The sequence below is a fragment of the Lampris incognitus genome, chromosome 9 (genome assembly GCF_029633865.1).
Source record: "Lampris incognitus isolate fLamInc1 chromosome 9, fLamInc1.hap2, whole genome shotgun sequence".
In the NCBI taxonomy this organism is placed as follows: Eukaryota; Metazoa; Chordata; class Actinopteri; order Lampriformes; family Lampridae; genus Lampris; species Lampris incognitus.
This window is the reverse complement of record NC_079219.1, coordinates 3,203,129-3,224,431: the sequence shown is the minus strand read 5'-3', so window position 1 is coordinate 3,224,431 and position 21,303 is coordinate 3,203,129. Positions and strand designations below refer to the sequence as shown.

At 45.6% G+C, this 21,303-nt stretch overlaps 1 protein-coding gene across 1 annotated transcript; it reads left to right on the top strand.

Moving 5' to 3' along the window:
* The first annotated feature begins 16,152 nt into the window (after positions 1–16,152).
* On the top strand, positions 16,153–19,537 carry med18 (mediator of RNA polymerase II transcription, subunit 18 homolog (yeast)). The gene is made up of 3 exons (XM_056286720.1): positions 16,153–16,442; positions 17,985–18,098; positions 18,227–19,537. The coding sequence occupies exons 2-3, from the start codon at positions 18,026–18,028 to the stop codon at positions 18,781–18,783; spliced, it is 630 nt and encodes a 209-aa protein (XP_056142695.1). The 5' UTR covers positions 16,153–16,442; positions 17,985–18,025; the 3' UTR covers positions 18,784–19,537.
* The last annotated feature ends 1,766 nt before the right edge of the window (positions 19,538–21,303 follow it).

The following is a 21,303-nucleotide window of genomic DNA, read 5'->3' as shown; positions in this document are numbered from 1 at the left end:
GGCTCATTAAGTGTCATAAAAGAAGCGCTGCCTGATTGGCCGGTGAGTGGCGCGGGAAGAAGCGCTGCCTGATTGGCCGGTGAGTGGCGCGGGAAGAAGCGCTGCCTGATTGGCCGGTGAGTGGCGCGGGAAGAAGCGCTGCCTGATTGGCCGGTGAAACGTTGCCGCTCGCTCTTGTCGAGACGTCCTAGGAGACGAGCGTAAGGTAAGCAAGCGTTAATACGTTAACTTTTGTTAACGGATAGTTATACTAATACGAATTTTGCAAGCGTTGAGACCTTAACGTTTATGAACTGATAACGTTATACGAATATGTTTTTGTATGACGTAACAGGAATAGAGAAGACATACGTTCTACATCAGCTATTACCAACACAGTCAGTTCCCGCTCCTATCGGCACTGTAGTCATGCCAACGCCGTTGGACGAGCTATGCTATCTATGCTAACTATGCTAGCTCTCGTGAATGCTCGTTATACTTACATATCAATAGAGGTGGCCTACTGAAGGAAGGAGAGGTGAGAGAGGAAGAAGGCGAAGAGAGAGAGGAGGAAGCTATGCCAATTAAGTGGTGTCATATTTGTGAGGAACAAGAGGGTTTGGAGATACTGGAGCATGTTGAGGTTAGATGGCTCAGAGTAACTCGCTGTTAAACACAAGTTATTATAATTATAGTTACAGCCTGACCGTGCATTAGTCATTTTTGTATTGAGGTATGATTTTATAAGGAAAATAAAGGACATTTCTCTCAGGTACATGGAACTAGACTCATAGGACTGAATTGACTGTGTATACACTCTACTTTCTTCTACAAAAATCGACAGCTTTTTACAGCTAGTAAAATAGACAGTTATATAAATGGCTCGTTGTAAATTTGTGTTAAGACAGGGTTACATTTCGAAATAATGTTGATTTACTAAAATTATATTTAATCTGTCTCAACAGCCACTTTTCCCTGAGGGGTACGAACACAGTGTGTGTTCTGACGAGCCACGGGGGAGGGGGGGGGTTTAAGGGCCTCCTTGAAACTACAACTAAGCACTAGGGAGGAGGTCCAGAGATGGCTGGAGACCTTTGAAAGGTCATCCCAGATTACCTGGAGGGTGGCAAAAGCCCATCCTGCCACTGAGGACTCTGCTCGCCACAACGAGTACAGAGTAAGAGCATTGATGATAAATGACTGTTCTTTGTTTTATGATTGTTTAAATAGTCAGAACATTTAATTAAGCATTTCTGTGTTCTAAGGTTGACTTAAGACGCCAGCACAACACACATGGCATTCGTCATCTACAAAAGAAGAACACGTCCTGTCCAGCTGGGCTCCACCTTGTACTGAAAAAATAAATATTTTCAGCCAGAACAGAAAGTCCAGGTTAGCTATTAAACATAGTAATAATAATAATGTCATAATACCATATCAATCATTTTGAGATTGCATACTGTTTAATCAAGGTAACATGCTCATGTTTCAGTTCCATTTTTTGTAGATCTGGTGACCGCCACAATCAAGAGGGGTTTTTGTTCCATGTGACCATCAAAAACCAGCATCACCACCGCTCGACTTGTGCTGAGGCCTTGCAGCACCGGGATGTGTCAAAGGAAACAGCAGAGAAACTGACCAAATTGTTTGAAAGTGGCCGCTGTCCTTCTTCAGCACTGAACACTCTCAAATACAACCTTCGGCAGGAGCAGGGTGATTCTTATGTGTAGATGGCTCCACCTGCCCTGATGGGAAGTTTTGTTACAGGTTAGTTTCATGAATACTGCTCCTAACGCATTATGTGTTGGAGAGCAGGAGAAGTGGTTAAGATAATGGATGGAGGGATATTTATTTATTATAAACTTGCAGCAACTTTGCTACAGGTTTGCCACAAGTGTTTGCCAGAAGGCACCTTTTGTAAGGGAATGTATTATAATGTTTGTGTTACAAATATTTTCGAGAAGTATAGAGAAGGCCAGAAGGAGTTACATTGTGTCTTTTTAGATTTAGAGAAAGCATACGACAGGGTGCCGAGAGAGGAGGTGTGGTATTGTATGAGGAAGTCAGGAGTAGCAGAGAAGTATGTAGGAGTGGTGCAGGACATGTATGAGGGCAGTGTGACAGTGGTGAGGTGTGTGGTTGGAATGACGGATGGGTTCAAGGTGGAGGTGGGATTACATCAAGGATCGGCTCTGAGCCCTTTCTTGTTTGCAATGGTGATGGACAGGTTGACGGACAAGATCAGGCAGGAGTCTCCATGGACGATGTTCGTGGATGACATTGTGATCTGTAGCGAGAGTAGGGTGCAGGTTGAGGAGAGCCTGGAGAGGTGGAGGTATGCACTGGAGAGAAGAGGAATGAGAGTCAGTAGGAACAAGACGGAATACATATGCGTGAATGAGAGGGAGGACAGTGGAATGGTGAGGATCTAAGGAGTAGAGGTGATGAAGGTGGATGAGTTTAAATACTTGGGGTCAGCTGTACAAAGTAACGGGGAGTGCAGAAGAGAGGTGAAGAAGAGAGTGCAGGCAGGGTGGAGTGGGTGGAGAAGAGTGTCAGGAGTGATTTGTGACAGAAGGGTACCAGCAAGAGTTAAAGGGAAGGTTTATAGGATGGTTGTGAGACCAGCTATGTTGTATGGTTTGGAGACAGTGGCACTGATGAAAAGACAGGAGGTGGAGCTGGAAGTGGCAGAGATGAAGATGATAAGATTTTCACTGGGAGTGACGAAGAAGGACAGGATTAGGAAGGAGTATATTAGAGGGACCACTCAGGTTGGACGGTTTGGAGACAAAGCAAGAGAGACAAGATTGGGATGGTTTGGACGTGTGTGGAGGAGAGATGCTGGGTATATTGGGAGAAGGATGCTGAATATGGAGCTGCCAGGGAATAAGAGAAGAGGAAGGCCAAAGAGGAGGTGTATGGATGCAGTGAGGGAGGACATGCAGGTGGCTGGTGTGACAGGAAGATGCAGAAGACAGGAAGAGATGGAAACGGATGATCCGCTGTGGCGCCCCCTAACGGGAGCAGCCGAAAGTGGTAGTAGTGTTACACATAGGTTGAAGCCCCTTAAGGGTCAGATCCTCAAAGTGCTGCTACTTCCACTCTCTCCCTCCAGAATTCATAGCGTCACTGAAGCTGATGCATCATCTTTCTAACCAGTGCTCGTCTGCTGTACATTATATGAAAATAATGGCGAAAATAATAAATATATCTTTTCAGTATATCTGTGGTGGTTATAGGATTACGTTAATATATAGATGGGACAAGTAGTTGTTTTGATAAATATGTATAATATATTGATGTAATGGCGAAGAGCGGTTGAATTTATGCTAGCTAACGTAGCTGGCTAGCCGAGGATCGTCAGGGCAACGAAGGAATCACGTGCTGTGACAGGAGCAACGTGACGTTTCACCGGCCAATCAGGTAGCGCTTCTCATGAATATTAATCAACCTCCCCCTGCTGCTACCCTGCATTTCGGAAATTCGCGTAGCGCACTGGGGCGTAAAGGGGGAGGGGCAACCAGCTGAAAGGGGGTATATCGCCATCTACAGTACCGGGGTGGGACATACTTCCGTCACTAAATGGATACTCCCCCCGGTTCTTGTATACTGGGACAACGACAGTAGTCCAGTCACATGGCTCTAGCGGTTGAACTTATGCTAGCTAACGTAGCTGGCTAGCCGAGCATCGTCAGGGCAACGAAGGAATCACGTGCTGTGACAGGAGCAACGTGACGTTTCACCGGCCAATCAGGTAGCGCTTCTCTTATGAATATTAATGAACCTCCCCCTGCTGCTACCCTGCATTTCGGAAATTCGCGTAGCGCACTGGGGCGTAAAGGGGGAGGGGCAACCAGCTGAAAGGGGGTATATCGCCATCTACAGTACCGGGGTGGGACATACTTCCGTCGCTAAATGGATTCTCCCCCCGGTTCTTATATACTGGGACAACGACAGTAGTCCAGTCACATGGCCTAATCTCTAGCTCGACTTAACTTTGCATGTAAACGCAGTGAGTCAGGGCCATTCACGCCTGGAGGGCTGGCCCGCCGACCCGTCCAGCTCACAAAAAGAAATAGTATATATTTTACAGGACTCAATGAATGACATGAAAACCCCTTTCCCTAGTCTCGTTTGTCTTTCTTGCCCCCTCTTTCTGTTACCTCAGCTCTTTTTCCTTGATGCCTACATGCCTATATGTATAACATAATTTCATTCAGATTTTTGTACCTCTTTTTAAGTCGTAGGAATATTTGACACAACACTACTGTCTGTCATGGCTAAAGTGTTCAATTAGATCATAATAATAATAGCTCATAGGCCTTATATGTTATGACCATAAAATAAAGCTCAAGAATATAATGTGTACTTACATATTATCTGTGGTCTTTTTTTTTATTATTATTCATAAACAGAGGGAGGTGTGTCAAACATGTCTTCCATCTCACACTGTTTATGACAGATACGGAGTTTCCAAAATTCTCTCTCTCGCTCTCTCCGTCTCCACCTCAAGCTGACGTGTGGTGAGCGTCCTGCTGCAAGATAGCTGCTGTGCATCACCCAGGTGGGCGCTGCACATTGGTGGTTTTTGAAGTGAGTTTCCCCCCTTTCACTTTGAAGCGCTTTGGCGGTCTAGATAAAGCTCTAAATAAATGTAATCCATTATTAGTAGTGTCATTATTGTAACACAATGTAATGTACACACACGACATACAATTGAGACGTTATGTCTTACGGAAGTGTGCATTGACACCATGTGAGACAAAATCGGTTTTGACTCTTCTCTTATAACACCTTTGCTACTGTTGACGGTGCAGTCTTAAAAACTGAATCCTCACATCACACCACCAAAAAAAAAAAGGTGTGGGGGGGTGGGGGTGAGTCACATTTGTTTTCCTCTGCGTTGGCTGTCCGACCACTTCCTGTGTATCACTGAGACATAATCGCACTAAATGCTATAATGTAAGTTCTACGTCTGTAGGGGCCACGTTCACATGGGGTCTTCTTTTCTGCGGAGGTTCATAGCCACAATGGGACACGGCGCCTTCATTTTCCTCCTGGCTCTTTGGGAGCCTCTCGTTCTCACGTCAGGAAATGGTAAGTATTGCAAACATTATTTTGCCTATGGAAACTGTCAGTATTGTGAATATCTCTCTTGTCCACCAGCATGGCAGAACATCACTGGGGACAAAAGTTATCCACAGTCTGTCCTATGACCCATTAGCTGCCAGTGACGTAATGACAGTAAAACTAATGTTTTTGCAGCCACGCATCTTCATCATCATCATCATCGTCGTGTCTCGCTGGGGTGCCAAGCTGTGATTCCTTGCCCACATCGGGAAAAGCCAAACTCTATTAAATGGCTCTGTAGGAAAGACGGAACGAGTAAGGACACCACGATATTCTCCCAAGACCCACAAGGCTTACAACAAATGTCTACCGTCTTGCGGCCAAGGGTGGAGGTTTTGCCTAACCACACCTTGGTCATCAAGTCTTTTGAAGAGCAGGACGAAGGCACGTACTGGTGTGAATTTTGTGACAAACACACGTGCACCGTTGGATTGAACACATCCTTGAGTGTGCAGAAAGGTCAGTGGACTCCAGATAATGGCAGTCTGTCCTCACCCACCGCTTATCAATGTCTCTCTCTCTCTCTCTCTCTCTCTCTCTCTCTCTCTCTCTCTCTCTCTCTCTCTCTCTCTCTCTCCCCCTCGGAGCGGAAGTGCGAGTGAGGACGGAGTAGCAGCGTGTTGCTTCGGTGTAAACGAGTTTCTAAGATGAGCGTTTTCCCGCCTACCCATCTTGTCCTTTTTCATGTGCTTTTTGTTGTCTTTGAGTTAGTTAGGTTTTTCCCGGTGACAGGTCGGAGTGAAGTTTTTTTTTCTTTTCGGTAGCGGTGCCACCGCCCTCAGCGGGGCAATATGCCCGCTGTGGGCGGTGGAGGGACGGTAGAGGCTAGTTCCCGTCGATGCAGAGAGCGGTCAACTGAGCATGCGCAAGTACTCGTCGCCTCCGTTGTTTGGGTAAGGTTAGGGTTAGGGCGGGGTTAGGGTTAAAGTTAGCTAATCAGACGCAGAGTAGGGGCGGGTCTTCCTAGAATCCCAGCGCCTGGACGCTACGCGGGGCGTGTCGGAGGCGTGGTTAGAGGCATGTCGCGCATGCTCAGTTGACCGTTCTCTACTCCATTTCCGTTCTCTGCATCGATGGGAGCTAGCCGCTACCGTGGAGGGACGGCGTTTGAAAAGTTGACACGCTAGCAGGCGTGGTCAGATACTCGGTGGAGGAGCGCTGCCTCGCGGTAGGCGAACACGTGGGATATGGAAGCATCAAACCAGCATCCAGGATGAACAGCGCTGTGGTCATGTGTATCGATAGTGTTGATAAAGCCAGCCAGGTGGGGGACAGCGGTGTGGTGATTAAGGACACGTTGACTCCCGTTCTGCCGCTGGTTAATCCCGCCACGAGAATCACCATTTCTAACGTTGCCCCGGTCATGAGTAATGCCGCTTTAGAGAAGGAGCTTGCAAGATGCGGACAGCTAGTGTCCCCGATAAAAATGGTCTCTTCGGGGTTGCGAGTCTCCTCACTTGAGACACGTCGTGTCCCATTGGAGACAAGGCTTCATGATTCTGAGAGATAATGCGGAGGATTTGGATCTGAAGCTTAAATTCAGGATCGACGAGTTTGACTACATCGTGTTTGTTACATCCGGCATGATGAGATGTGTTGGCTGTGGGTCTGAGGGGCATTTAATAAGATCTTGTCCCGACAGGAGTGAGGGTAGGTCTGATCCTCAAGGGCCGCCTTCGTCTCCTGATGCCGCCACGATCGGCGCATCTCCGGCTGAAGACGTTCGCTGCCGAGTCGGCACAGGGCAGACAGGAGGCCGGGGAGCGAGGGGCAGGAGAAATAGACCAGGTGGTGCAACAGAAAGAGACCGAGGCTGGAGAACGCAAAGAAAACGGACAGACTGAGCAGGCAGGAGAGGAAGGTGGGCAAATTGAGCAGGTTATAAGAGGTGATCACAATGAGAAGGTGACAGAACTTGGACAGGTGGAAGCTGATGGAAAGGAAAACAGTGAGAATGGGGAGTGCGGCAAACTGGCTGGGCAAGATGTGAATTGTGGTCGGAAGAAGGAAATACAGCTGCTGTTAGCATGGCAGAGTCTGTACTTGAGGAAGAGATGGTGTTGGATGATGAAATAACATTTAAAAAAGTCTATTAAAAGGAAGCCAACAGAGGGTAGACAGGACAATTTAAAAGCAAAGAGGGTTTCAAAGGGTAAAAAGCCATCCTCCTCTTCATCTGAGGAGGACACAGGAGAAAGGGACTGCGAGTTAGTTTCCACTCCTCGTACACAGGTGAACATTGGAGGGAGCTATGCTTTCCTGAAAATCAGGAAGTTTTTACAGGTCACCAAGGGTTTCAGGGCGGTCAAGGTGGAAAATTACTTTCCAGACTTGCAGCTTTTTGTTGACTCAGTCAGACGTTTTATGAAAAACAGATTTGGAAGTAAAACAGATTTACTGAACAGGAAATCTTCAGACTGAGAAAACGTGTACAGAAAGTAAAATTGCAACTCCTTGATGATGATTAAGACGAATTTGGTCGATGAGTGTGTTGCACTGGGTGATCCTCCTCTTACTGCTGCTGGAGAAGCCACTGATTTATGGAGCCAGGCTGGATGTCCACCACTGGTGCTCTCCAGGACTTTCCCAGAAACTGGTTTCCACCACGAACATCACCCTACAGAGCAGAGCTTCTACACAGAAATGGCTTTTTTTTCCAGAACAGGGGGTGGTATTGTGCATAGTGGGAGTTGATGAAGATGTTTTTCTTTTTTAATTTGTGTGATGAGTGAACGTCCTGGCTGTATTACTGGCTTTGTTTCATTTTATTTCTTTGGCAAATTGTGTAAACACAACATCCATTGCACGTTGTGCGTCTTGGGAGAGAGATCCCTCCTCTGTTGCTCTCCCTGAGGTTTCTACCTAATTTTTCTCCCTGTTAAAGGGGTTTTTAGGGAGTTGTTCCTCATCCGATGCGAGGGTCTAAGGACAGGATCTTGTGTTGCTGCAAACTCCCCGAGGCTAATTTGTGTTTATGTTGGGCTGTTTTATTTTGAATTTCTGTTTTTGCAAACACTTGTTTAGACTACTCAATGGTCTTTTTTTCCTGACACGTTTTTTTTTTGTATGAGCTGGATGATAAAGAGATGATTGTGTTTGAGTATCAGCTGTTTGACTGTAAGGTATTCTGAATAAATGTACCTTTTTAAAATCAAAATCTCTCTCTCTCTCTGCACACCTGAGAGCAAAATAGTACACCTGGGTGACTAATGCTGTGCACTGTGAACATGTTTGGTGTGTAGGAGCGGGGGCTATGTGTTTTGTTGGGGGCTTCACTGTATGTTTGTAATGGTTGTTGTGATATGTGTATGTGACCATATGTAGAACGGAACAGCGTTTGGGAACGGTGGCGAGGGTCTGATGGCGGCGGCTGGTGTGTGTGTGTGTGTGTGTGTGTGTGTGGGCCCTGTGTGATGGTCTGGCGGCCTGTCCATGGTGTCTCCCCACCTGCCGTCCAGTGACTGCTGGGATAGGCTCCAGCACCCCCGAGACTTTGAGAGCAGGATAAGTGGTCGGATAATGGATGGATGTTCATTAAGGAACATCAAAATTCTCGCTCTCTTGTCTCTTTCTCGCTTGCTCTCGCTCGCTCTTTCTCTTGCTCTCTGTCTCTCGCTCTCTCTCTCATTTGCATTCAATTACCAATGTTTTATGAGCCTGCCCTCCTGATGGTCTCTCTTTAACCCTTGTTATCGTTTCTGTTAACAGAGATTGTGCCAGACAAGACGCTCTACGTCATCGCTGGCAGCTCTTTTAACCACTCATGCCCAGGTGTATTTACTCGCTCGAGGGGGATATTTGACACAAACAGTAAAAGTGCTGAAGTGAATACGAGTGCACTGAGGAGTGCTTCCTCCAGAAGACCAGTGAAGGATGCGGGGACAACCAACGCCACTTTGCATCTATTGAGTGTCACGGTTGCAGATGCCGGGGAATATGCATGCTGGATAAGCAGGTGTCCCAGGCACAAAGAGAAGACATTTTCCATCAACTTGTGCGTGTTGACGGGTAGGAGGAACAGAGTAAAACCGTGCACATACTTTATTCCGGCAATATTCAGTGGTCTAACGTAAAGATGGTTCTGCCACACTACAGTTTCACATCTCGGGGAGAATTCCTCTGCTAACTGCGCTGTGGTGTGCAGCAAGGCCGTCAACGCCACGAGACCCAGCGCCACAGTAAAAGTGGAGACAGACAAATGGAAAATATCGGTGCCCCCAGATCAATTTGGGCCTTTGAAATGCATCGCAGAGGGACCGATTAGAGGTGTCACAACAACCACTCTCGGGCCAACGCGCACCACAAGCAAAGTAAAAGGTTGGTCAGGGGTTTGTTCCGGGCTCGCTGGGCAGATCATTTTCCTTTGCCCCAAAATTTGAGTACAGAGTAGAGCGAATGAAATCTCAACGGCTAATTCAGCCTTTGTGCATTTCCAGGTACAAGTACTCCATCAGTGCGTCCATATCTGGTGGAAGTTGCATGTGGAACATCAGCAGCCTTTGCCATTCTTCTTTTACTAACAATTCTGATTTGCCACCTGAGAAGGAAAATGTGCACAGGTGAGATACATGTTCCTCTCTTCATGTGTTTGAAACCCTTTCATTTCATGCTCACCTTCTATGTAGCACTGAAACACTGACTGCATAATGGGTAAAAGACAGAAGTGGACGTTTGACACTATGCCCAACTGGACAGAATTTTGTTTCCCTAATAGTCTCCATTTATTCTTTGAAATCTCTCTCCAAAGCTTTGTGTGACCACCTTCCATGCTGTGACCAAGACGGCCAAGTAAGTCTTGCATGATGCAGATGACGACTGTGGTGATAAGGTTTATCGAATATAACGGAGAGGCGGTGGTGATCTCAGCCAATACAGCGTTAAACGAGTGGTTTTTCTCACGTGATTTCTCGCTCATCATTTTAGGCGGAGGGCGAGTCCACCATTATCTATTCATCTGCCGTCATCCGGAAACTCGACAGGACTGCAGACAACACCGTGAATGTCCCCGACTGTGTGTATATGGAGGTCAAACGGTAGCGGCCCGAGGCTGCACGTAGCTTAGCGTTAGCTTCTGCCTCCCCACGCGGCGTCATAGGTCGAAGAACTTCCAGGTTCGGCTTTGTAGTTTGAGGTAGTCCAATTGGTTGCTCAGATGTTCACTTTACGGTTTTTACCTCGTCTGACTGGCAAAACTTGAAGTTCTCATGTACATTTCGGGGCAACTGAGCGAGAGCTTAGAGGCGGCCGCTCGCCCGGTTCGCCATCTTCCGAAGAAGAACTTTAAGAGCGCCACGTAGTTCGCCCGCTTTGATCAGTTGGCGCCTTCCTTGTGCGCTCTGGCTGGCTCGCACTCTCCCGCCAAAAAGCAGCGCCGTTCCTCGCCGCTGGTTTCGCCAACTACGCAACACGCATGCGCAAACGCCGAAATTCACAAGGTCAAAGGCGATCCTGAAAAAAGCAGAGCCCACCCTACCCGTCCAACAAGTAGGCGAGCCTTGTGCGCTGTATGGCGTTTCGTTCCTAGAGGTTTAAGGACTTATAAAAGGACAAGGACATAAAAGTGTAATCGCTTATTTTCTTGCCCGGTGCGGGATTCGATACGAGGTGTATTGCACCACAAGGCGCCGTCACTAACCGCTCGGCTAAAGGGTCAGACCCGTTAGCCAGGGGCTAACGTGTCTTATTAGTAGTTTGCACTGTGTTATAACACGTTCTAATGATACTTTTGTAGACTACTAATAAGACACGTTAGCCCCTAGCTAACGGGTCTGACCCTTTAGCCGAGCGGTTAGTTACGTCGCCTTGTGGTGCAGTACACACCGTATCGAATCCCGCACCGGACAAGAAAATAACCGGTGACATCGGTGGCAGCGGTGGGATCCGGAAGTGTGCAGATCCTCAGAAGTCTCTTCGGAGCGCGGGAATAACAAAGCGCTTCCGGGGAGGGTGACGACTGTAAACTACTAATACGACACGTTAGCCCCTAGCTAACGAGTCTGACCCTCTAGCCGAGCGGTTAGCGATGTCGCCTCGTGGTGCAGTACACCCCGTATCAAATCCCGCACCGGGCAAGAAAATAACCGGTTACAACAACATACTTATAACTAGAGTGAGGTTTTGATGTGTTATGAATTGTGTGGTTATTTTGATGGAATTGTCACCCTGACCGCACGTGGTTGGTAGAAACACATCTGTATGAAGTATCTGACGGTAACAAATGGGATCTGAAGTGGTTGTTTGTTTGACAAACAAATAAATATCACTGCCTGTAGCCCACACCTCGAGTTGAGGAAGGGGCGGTGTATCTCAGGAGGTCGTCTGGTAATCGGAAGGTCACTTGTTCGATCCCCGGCTCCTCCAGAGAGCATGCCGAAGTGTCCTCGAGCAAGACACCGAACCCCCTAACTGCTCCTGTAGTCTCTATGCACTTTTTGATATTTTGCCCTTTGCATTTCATGTGCTTATTCACTATTTTCAATTTGTAGCACGTGGTATTTTTCTTTGTAATGCAGAGTGGGTTATGAATAAAATGTATAATGATGAATTAGATGATGGTGATGATGATTATTAGTAATAGTAGTATTTTTTGTGGAGCATGCGTTAGATTTGTATGGCAGTTATGCAAAGGTACCCTGATCTAACTTCAGCATGGGCTGTTTGACCGTCTATGTGCCAAGGTTGCCTGTACAGTTTTGGATAGTCAATAGCAAAAGATGGTAATAATGCAAGTTGAATCTAATACTTTACACCTTTAAGAGGATTAAAAATCATGAAAGTGGTTTTTTATCTCGCCTTTAGCCTCTGCTGATTATTTAGTGCAGGTATGTGCTGACAAGTCTGACAAGTGTCTCAGTCATCCGTCAGCGTGTTTCATTTTCCAAGCAGCCAGGATAAAGCCATGTATTGCCACAATAGCAAATTATGGCAATTTTTTGTTTTGTTTTTGTTTTTTTGCACACTTTTCACGATTTATTTTCATCCAAGGTTTCACAAGTTTGGGTCCCTTTTTTTTATAACCATTACACATAACACCTTCCAACTACCCTCTGTCCGTTGCACCACAGTTGGAATCTCAGTAGGCTATAACACTCAGTCTTTATTGCACCGACACTGTGAGGAGGGGAGAGTTTTGGCAGGCAAATAATTTTTTTTTTAATGTAACGTGCACAGATAGATAGACTCGGTAGCCCTCGGGTCGGACCCTTTAGTCGACTGGTTAACGTTGTCGCCCGTGGTGCGGGAGATCCGGGTTCGCGTCTCGGCTGCGGCGGTTCCTGGACTGCCCCCTGAATTCGCCACCCCCCCCCCACCCATCTTCTCCCCTTGGCCAATTGCCCTACTCTTCCGAGCCGTCCCGGTCGCTGCTCCTCCACCCCCTCTGCCGATCCGTGGAGGGCTGCAGACTACCACGTGCCTCCTCCGATACATGTGGAGTCGCCAGCCGCTTCTTTTCACCTGACAATGAGAAGTTTCGCCAGGGAGACATAGCGCGTGGGTGGATCACGCTGTTCCCCTTCGCCTCCGAGCAGGCCCCCCCGGCCGACCAGAGGAGGCGCTAGTGCAGCGACCAGGACACATACCCACGTCCGGCTTCCCACCCACAGACACGGCCAATTCTGTCTGTAGGGACGCCCGACCAAACTGGAGGCAACATGGGGATTCGAGGACAGTGGAATGGTGAGGATGCAAGGAGTAGAGGTAACGAAGTTGGATGAGTTTAAATACTTGGGGTCAACTGTCCAAAGTAACAGGGAGTGCAGAAGAGAGGTGAGGAAGAGAGTGCAGGCAGGGTGGAGTGGGTGGAGAAGAGTGTCAGGAGTGATTTGTGACAGAAGGGTACCAGCAAGAGTTAAGGGAAGGTTTACAAGATGGTAGTGAGACCAGCTATGCTATATGGTTTGGAGACAGTGGCACTGATGAAAAGACAGGAGGAGGAGGTGGAGGTGGCAGAGATGAAGATGATAAGATTTTCACTGGGAGTGATGAAGAAGGACAGGATTAGGAACGATTATATTAGAGGGACAGCTCAGGTTGGACGGTTTGGAGACAAAGCAAGAGAGGCAAGATTGAGATGGCTTGGACATGTGTGGAGGAGAGATGCTGGGTATACTGGGAGAAGGATGCTGAATATGGAGCTGCCAGGGAAGAGGAGAAGAGGAAGGCCAAAGAGGAGGTTTATGGATGTGGTGAGGGAGGACATGCAGGTGTCTGGTGTGACAGAGGAAGATGCAGAGGACAGGAAGAGATGGAGACGGATGATCCGCTGCGGTGACCCCTAACGGGAGCAGCCGACAGAAGTAGTAGTAGTAGTAGTAGTAGTAGTAGTAGCAGTAGTAGCAGTAGTAGTAGCAGTAGTAGCAGTAGTAGTAGCAGTAGTAGTAGATGGTAATTTATTTACCTGGACTGAGGATTCAATCTGTGTGCATGCAGCCAAGCTCTGGCCTCTTCTTCTCCGACATAACACTTCATTAATGATAAGCAACACTGCATGTGGTAGTTTGAACCCTGTGAAATATGCAGCTGGTCAGAAGAACAGTAACACATTTACAAGTGTACTCGAAATAGTTATTTTAGTCCAGGAATTCAGGCCTTAAAAGTGCATCAGCACATTTTAGAAGGTTCATTTATTCCCTTTGCCATATCACTTTTTTGCTTCCTATTTTCAGGTTTCCTTTCCACCCTTTTTGCATTTAGCATGGAAGTGTTTCCTCATGCTTGCCTTGTAATTATCCACCGCGAGTAAATAGTGGTTTTGGTTGAGTCAGGACAAGTTGACAAATTGTTCAAGTCTGAGTCCTCAAATTAGTGTCAAAAAGATCTTTTTTTTTTAAATTAATATCTGTACTATTATGCTGTCTTCTCAGACATGTTTATGAATGAGTAACCCACTAATATGAATAACCCCATAATATCAATAGTAAATTGACTGCAGATATGCAGTTGTCCTGCAAACACGTTCATCAACTTTCCGTCGCCAGCTGTCTGGAAAGCCATCCATCCATTATCCAAACCACTTATCCTGTTCTCAGGGTTGCGGGGATGCTGGAGCCTACTTAATGACCATTGGGAAATGTGGGTCCCAAGGCCAGACCAGTTGAGAACCACTGCTCTAGGCCGTGCGATACATACACATTTTAAGAAAGATCTGAAAAGCCAGTTCATGAAAAACCTGGTCTGTTGGTCACTGACACAATAAAGCAGCTTATCTAATTACTCCTGTGAGGTTACTATTCTACACAAGGAACGGATCTGTCCAATGTTTAACTCTCGTACAACATCTTGGAAAGATGCAAAGTAAGGTATGATCACAATACTTACAGTTTATATCTCCGTTTGTGTCAAAAGTACTTGGAGAAGCAAAGGCAAGACGGTTACAACTAATCTGCTCTTTTACACACAATACAAATGCCTCGCATGCAGCTTTCTGTAAACATTTTGAATATATCACCAAAAAAAAAAGGGATCTGAGGCGGCACAGTGGCACAGTGGTTAGTGCGGTTGCCTCACAGCAAGAAGGTCCTGGGTTCGAGCCCCGGGGTAGTCCAACCTTGGGGGTCGTCTCGGGTCGTCCTCTGTGTGGAGTTTGCATGTTCTCCCTGTGTCTGCGTGGGTTTCCTGCGGGGGCTCCGGTTTCCTCCCATAGTCCAAAGACATGTAGGTCAGGTGAATCAGCCGTACTAAACTGTCCCTAGGGGTGTGTGTGTGTGTGTGTGTGTGTGTGTGTGTGTGTGTGTGTGTGTGTGTGTGTGTGTGTGTGTGTGTGTGTGTGTGTGTGTGTGTGTGTGTGTGTGTGTGTGTGTGTGTGTGTCGGCCCTGTGATGGCCTGGCGGCCTGTCCAGGGTGTCTCCCCGCCTGCCGCCCAGTGACTGCTGGGATAGGCTCCAGCATCCCCACGACCCTGAGAGCAGGATAAGCGGTTCGGAAAATGAATGAATGAAAAACAAAGAACAAATTAACCATTACTAATAACAGAGGAGACATGTCATTATGTGTCCAACAACATGTTTTGTGATTGCAAAACTCACACTCACCCAAGGGGGAAGACAAAAAGTTGGGTTGCATCCTCAGTACAAAGTCTATGAAACAACACAATTTAGTTCCAATTTCAAATTTTACAGCTTGCAGGGCCTTAAACTCGTGTTTTTTAAGTATAATAAAGACCACTGTATGGAAGTGTTTACAGCCTGTAGTTGACATAGACCAAAGTAGAGAAATTGTGTAAAATATTTCAAATAAGTCGTAAAATATTTCAAATAAGTCTAATATGTTTTGTAAAAGTTGCGGTGGCTGAATTTGGTTCACTACATGGACAATCCTAACAGTATAGTTTTACTGTGTATTACCCTGCAGCCTTTGAAAAATGTGGACGTTTATACAGGATAAAGCTCTAAATGGCCTTGCACCCCAGTCTATCTATGAAAGACATGCTAATTAGATACAAACCAGCAGGAACTCTCAGGTCCAGAGGAAGAGGTCTTTTAAATGTGCTATATAAATAAACTTGACTCGACTTGACAACCATCCCTCGTACTTACCCTAAAGCTGCCTGTACGCCAGAACTTCCTGCCCGAGGACCTGAGGGAGGCCCCCCACACTTGACACCTTTAAAAGCAGGTTAAAAACCTTACTTTTCAAAACAGCCTACAGCTAAGTTCTTGGTGTGTGTGTGTGTGTGTGTGTGTGTGTGTGTGTGTGTGTGTGTGTGTGTGTGTGTGTGTGTGTGTGTGTGTGTGTGTGTATTTTGTATATTTTGACATTTTTATATTCTACTCCGATTCCTGCGCACATGGTGTGCACATTTATTTTCTACATTTACACTTTTAAGAGTGTTTCCATTGTATCTTCATTTTATGTAAAGCACATTGTGTTGCCCATGTATGAAATATGCTCTATAAATAAAGTTTGTTGTTGTTGTTGAATATTAGCGAATATACTCCGGAGCAGTAGATGGCAATAGTGCTCTTTTAAAGACGGAAACCAGCCGCCGATATGACGCGTCAAGCGACGAATGACAGCGAAGAAGAAGCAGAAGCAGGAGAAGAAGAAGACGAAGAATAAGAAGAAGCAGAAGAAGAAGTAGTAGCTGTTTCGAAGAAAAGTTGTTTAAAAATGTTATTTACATCACGCTTTTAAGCGCAGTGCGCTTCACTAGCTCTACTTTTGTCATCTCGTCCGAAAAAGTGGCAAATACCGGGGTTAGCTAAAGCTAATCGTCGTTATGCGCTAACCGGCGGCTCAGCCATTCATCCTTAATACCGGCGCGGCCTGCGAAGCCGCGGTGTCACGTAAGCAGCTCCTACCGAGGGGGGTGACACGGAAAACACACAGAGGTAAAGATAATGATAATGAAGAAAAAGTCATCGTCAATACTTGAGTTCTGGGAGTGCTTTATACAAGATACCTTTGAAAGGAGGTGGATAAGGTGGAAGTACAATGAGAGCTGAAGCTAAGTATTGTCTCTGCTGAGCAGGCTCGAAGCATGAGGACAGTGACACGGTTGGGCTGCACACCGTTAGATCAGTTGTGTTAAAACGTGTTTGGAAGTCATAGAACCAGAAACATGCTGTTCCACAGAACAAGCGTGTGAATGCTGAGCTGCAGAAAGAAATGGCGAAAGCATTGCTGAAAATGGATGAATAGGAAAAGTCAGAAAGTCACTAGCTTACCTGAAATACCTGGAAACTGAAATGTGAAATGGCTGAATATTTTAAATGTTTTAAAGGTGTAAAAAAAAACTGAAAAATTTGCCATAATGTGCTAAATACACAAATAGTTTGATTGTTGAATGGTTTCTGTAGTTTAAAGTATGCAAAAGTGGAAGTGGTGCCACTAATAAAGAACTGCAAAGCAATAGTGTGAATTCACACTAATTAGGCTGGCAGTTGAGTTTCAAATTGATATGTGACGTCACAATTGGACTGAACGTTCTAACAGACAAAGTGTAAGGCGGAATTGCTAAACTTTAGAGCTGAATTGTTAAAAAACAATAAAATATTTTTAAAATCAGAATAGGATTCTGAAAGAGCTGAATGTCCTGAACTGTTTACGCTTTAAATGGGGTTTCTAGCTCAAAAAATGAAGGAGGAGATACAGTTCAAAGGTGACGAGGGTTTCAACCTTTCCCCATAGACTTCCATTGTTTTGAAAAAGTAGAAAAAGCTTAATATATCTAAGAGTATAAAAGATTTAAAAAAACCGAAATGTGAGCCTTAATGGGCTTAAAGAGATGACCATTTTGATACCTGAATGGTTTCAGTGGCTAAAAGTATGAAGGAGTAAAAGAGGTGGAAAGGTTGCAAAAGTCCCCCATTGACTCAAATTCAAAAAATGGCTGAAAAAAGTTGAATATTTCAAAAAGTTAAAAAGGTATGAAAAATCTGAAAGGGGAGCAATAATGTCCATAATGAGTTGAACATTTTGATAGTTGAATGGTTTCAGCAGCTAAAAGTATGAAGGAGCTACAAAGTGTGAAAAAATGGGTGGAAGAAAAATAAATAAAGAACTGCAAAGCGGCCATTCACACTAATAATGGTTATGATAAGCTTCATTTAAATTGGGCTTTTCATACATGAAATGTAGGTAAAAGCGCTTCACACTAGAAACAGACAAAATGATCACAAGTAGGAAAAAATACAATTAGAAGGAGGTTTCAGTTGTTATAAAGTACCGTCACAAAAGAGAATTTTAAGAGCAAATAAAGTTATAAGGTTGGATGTTTGTGAGAGATGGTGTAAAACTAAAATTACTCGATGATCAAGTAAACGGTAGTGTAGATCGGAGGATAGGCTATGATTTTAATGAAAATTAGACCAAAATGATGTTTTCAGCTTTTGTTTGACGATGTCCACTAAACCTGCCTCTGATATTGCTAGGTGCATATTCCACAGTTTGGGGGCGTACTTAAAGAGAAGAGATGGAGGCTCCCCCTGTCGCTGTGATGCCCGTCACTGTGGGCACAATCAACATGATGGAGTATCTGTTGCAAGGTTAGTTGGGAGTGATTCACAGAAAACTGTGGAGAGAGATACATTCACTCTAGAGTATTGCACATTGTTATTGCTGTAATCCAGTTATTGGCAGTCTGTACTGATATTGCTCTGCGCTATCGTTCCAGGCAGCGTTTTAGACCAGGCCCTTGACAGTCTCCTACATCGCCTCCGAGGTCTATGTGACAACATGGAGCCCGAGACCTTTATGGATCACGAGCTAGTATACCTTTTGAAAGGCCAACAAGGCAACCCATTTATCCTACGTGCCCGGCGATCCCTGTCGCACCCTACAGTGCCGTGGCACCTGCGTTACCTGGGCCAACCTGAGGTGGGTGACAAGAGTCGCTACGCCCTGGTGCGTAACTGTGTGGACGTGGCTGCCTCACACACCCTGCCAGAGTTTCTCAACGAGATGGGCTTCCGTATGGACCATGAGTTTGTGGCCAATGGGCACATATTTCGGAAAGGTGTGATGAAAATTGTGGTTAGCAAACTGTCACGGATCCTGGTACCAGGGAACACAGAGAATACAGAGCGCCTGTCATTATCCTACTTGGTGGAACTGAGTGTGTTGGCCCCCGCTGGTCAGGACACTGTGTCGGAGGACATGCGTAGCTTTGCTGAGCAGCTCAAGCCCTTGGTTCATCTAGAGAAGATTGACCCTAGCAAACAGAGACATTGAGAAAAGGTCACGAGGTCTTCTTGGGTTTCCTCATGCTATCATGGATGAATCTGACATATCCTGATGTATGAGTCTTTTTTTTTTTCTGCCTTCAGACAGACTGTAACTCGAGTTAAACTCTCTTGGTAGTGAAGCTAATGTTCTCAAAATTCTCATGCAAACTGGAAAAACCTATCAGTAGACGTTTGGCTTAAGACTTGCTATGCTGGTTATTTCAGCTTTTGAGTTAAAACAAAACACTCTTGCTGGTCACTAGAGATTTGTGTCTGTTTCAACTAAAATTGGAGCTGAGCAGTTGAGGGAACATAATTGTTTTTTCACCCAGCGTGCAATTTCTAGGTAGAAAGGCTGGAATTTGTACAGGTCTTACCTGAATAGATCACCTAAACTTGCTAAAAAATTAAGCCTGTCAAGCATCCCCTGAAGCCGGTTAAACATATTCAGCTTTGGTAACTGTAGCGAGGATATTTGTAAGTATGGCTTATTCTTCTTTGGAGTTTATTGATTCTCTGACTAACAGGGAAACGATAGAGTATTGCTGTAGTAAATCCAAGGAGAGATTAATAACTAAAATACATAAAAAAACCACCACAATGCTTTGAAGGGCAGTAATGAAGTGCCGTCGGCATAGATCGGTTGATCGTTTGCTTATCAAGGTCTTTTTTCTTTTAAAAAAAAAAGTGATATTGACCCTGAGCCTTTTCCTTTCTTATTCTTCTTTTTCAAATATTTTTCTTAAGTTTATTAAAAAACAAAAAAGTTGCTGTTTTTTAAAGCAGTCATTTTTATCTGTAGTTGTCTTGTTTCCCCACACTAGGGGTCTCCCTTGCTCTTCTTTTAACTCGAGCGGTTTCACAAGAGCCATTTAGATTGCCACCTCAGATCATCTACACATGAGCTGTGGTTGCCATGGAAATAATTATCCAGGAGATCTGCTCATCTCTTCCCCCCCGCTCTAATTAGCTTTCTCAATTGCTTAATGATACATAGACCTGTGAAAGCCTCCCTTTCTTCTCCTCACAAAAGCATTGATTTTCCCTGCCTTCCTCCCTCATTTCTACTGTTAACTCATTAGTGCCCCTTTCATGGCAACCTGAGCTGAGGCTATTACACATGAAAGCCCTGCAGCAGCCTCAGGTTCTTCAGTGTTCGTGCCGAATACCAAAATGGCCTTTTCAACAAGCATCTTCCTTATGTCCAGTATCCTGTAGAAAATCGAAGTAGCCATCAAATGCATATCCTGTCAGCTGTTTTAGTAATGCCAGCAATAAGTAGTGAGTGCGTCTAATAATACCTGAGCAGCAAGGTACATTTGAAAGGATTGCATTGCAAAGTGACCTCGTGCATGTCTGAGGCGAGCGCTAGAGGGCAGGTGGCTGTCTCTATTCATTGACCTACCTGGATATCAAGGCTGACGAGGACGGGCTCATTGGTGCGGAAAGGTGAATAGATTACTATCGAGGTGCGTCTCGATGGCCACCCCTTCGCACATTGTAAAATGCAAAATATCTCAGTGTGTTCGTTTTCATTTATGTGCTCGCCTGGAGGCAGATCTGTTCTTTGTTGGAATCACTCTTATTTTACAGTTCTGTGTGTAGAGTACTGTATCCAGATTATCTGATGGAGACAGTTTTATGTTCCTCTAACCACCAAAAGCAGACTTCTGGCCCCTAGGTCTGAAGCATGATGTTTCAGCTCTTAAGTGAATTATGTATTAAAGAGGCAGATGCCTCGCTGCTCAAGGCTTTACATGTCCAGCATGGATACACCACAGCCTGTTGGCTTTCTTCCACTTAAACTTGTGTTTAGCACGGTGCTCTTTGGTGATGCACCGGACTCCCGCTGCACCTCGGCTCCACACCGCCTGAAGAACAGAGGCAGAGCTGGGCTAATCAGTGTCTTGGCATCCGGCCCGTTCAGCTAGTGTGGAGCCGGCCAACCAATGGCTTGTGCAAGTGCATGATTTAACCCGCCGCTGGAGGCCAAGTGATATGCTGCTTGCTTTATTTGAGAGAAATACAGACCAGAGTTCCTTCCTCCGAAAAGTCGATAAGCGCATGAATAATTGGCAAGGATATGGTAAGATGGCGTTCATTGATGCGATTGTCACCGGTAATTCAGTAAAAGGTGGGATCAAGTGGCGACACCTTTTCTGTCTTGAACGCTTGTAAAATGAACCGTTTTGAGCGTACAGTGTTTATGGTTTTTACGTTATCCGGAAAGCAGCGATATGGGCCGAAGTGCCTGCAGACCAGTAGTAGTGCGGCCCTACGTGGTATAGCAGATGTAGGGTACACCCCACTCACCGTCCACCCTTCCTCCTTCAATTCTAATCACAGAGCTGAAAAGCTTTTATTAACTAGTGGCCAATAATGTTTGCTGTGCCTCTGAAAATGAGTAATAGTACCACACTCATTTTCACCCTTGGGCTGTTTTATGGCTCCGAGTGTTCAACTGGTAAATATAATTAATGAGCCGAGGCAGATAGTGTTAGTTAAACCTGTTTGTGTCAGACCTCTG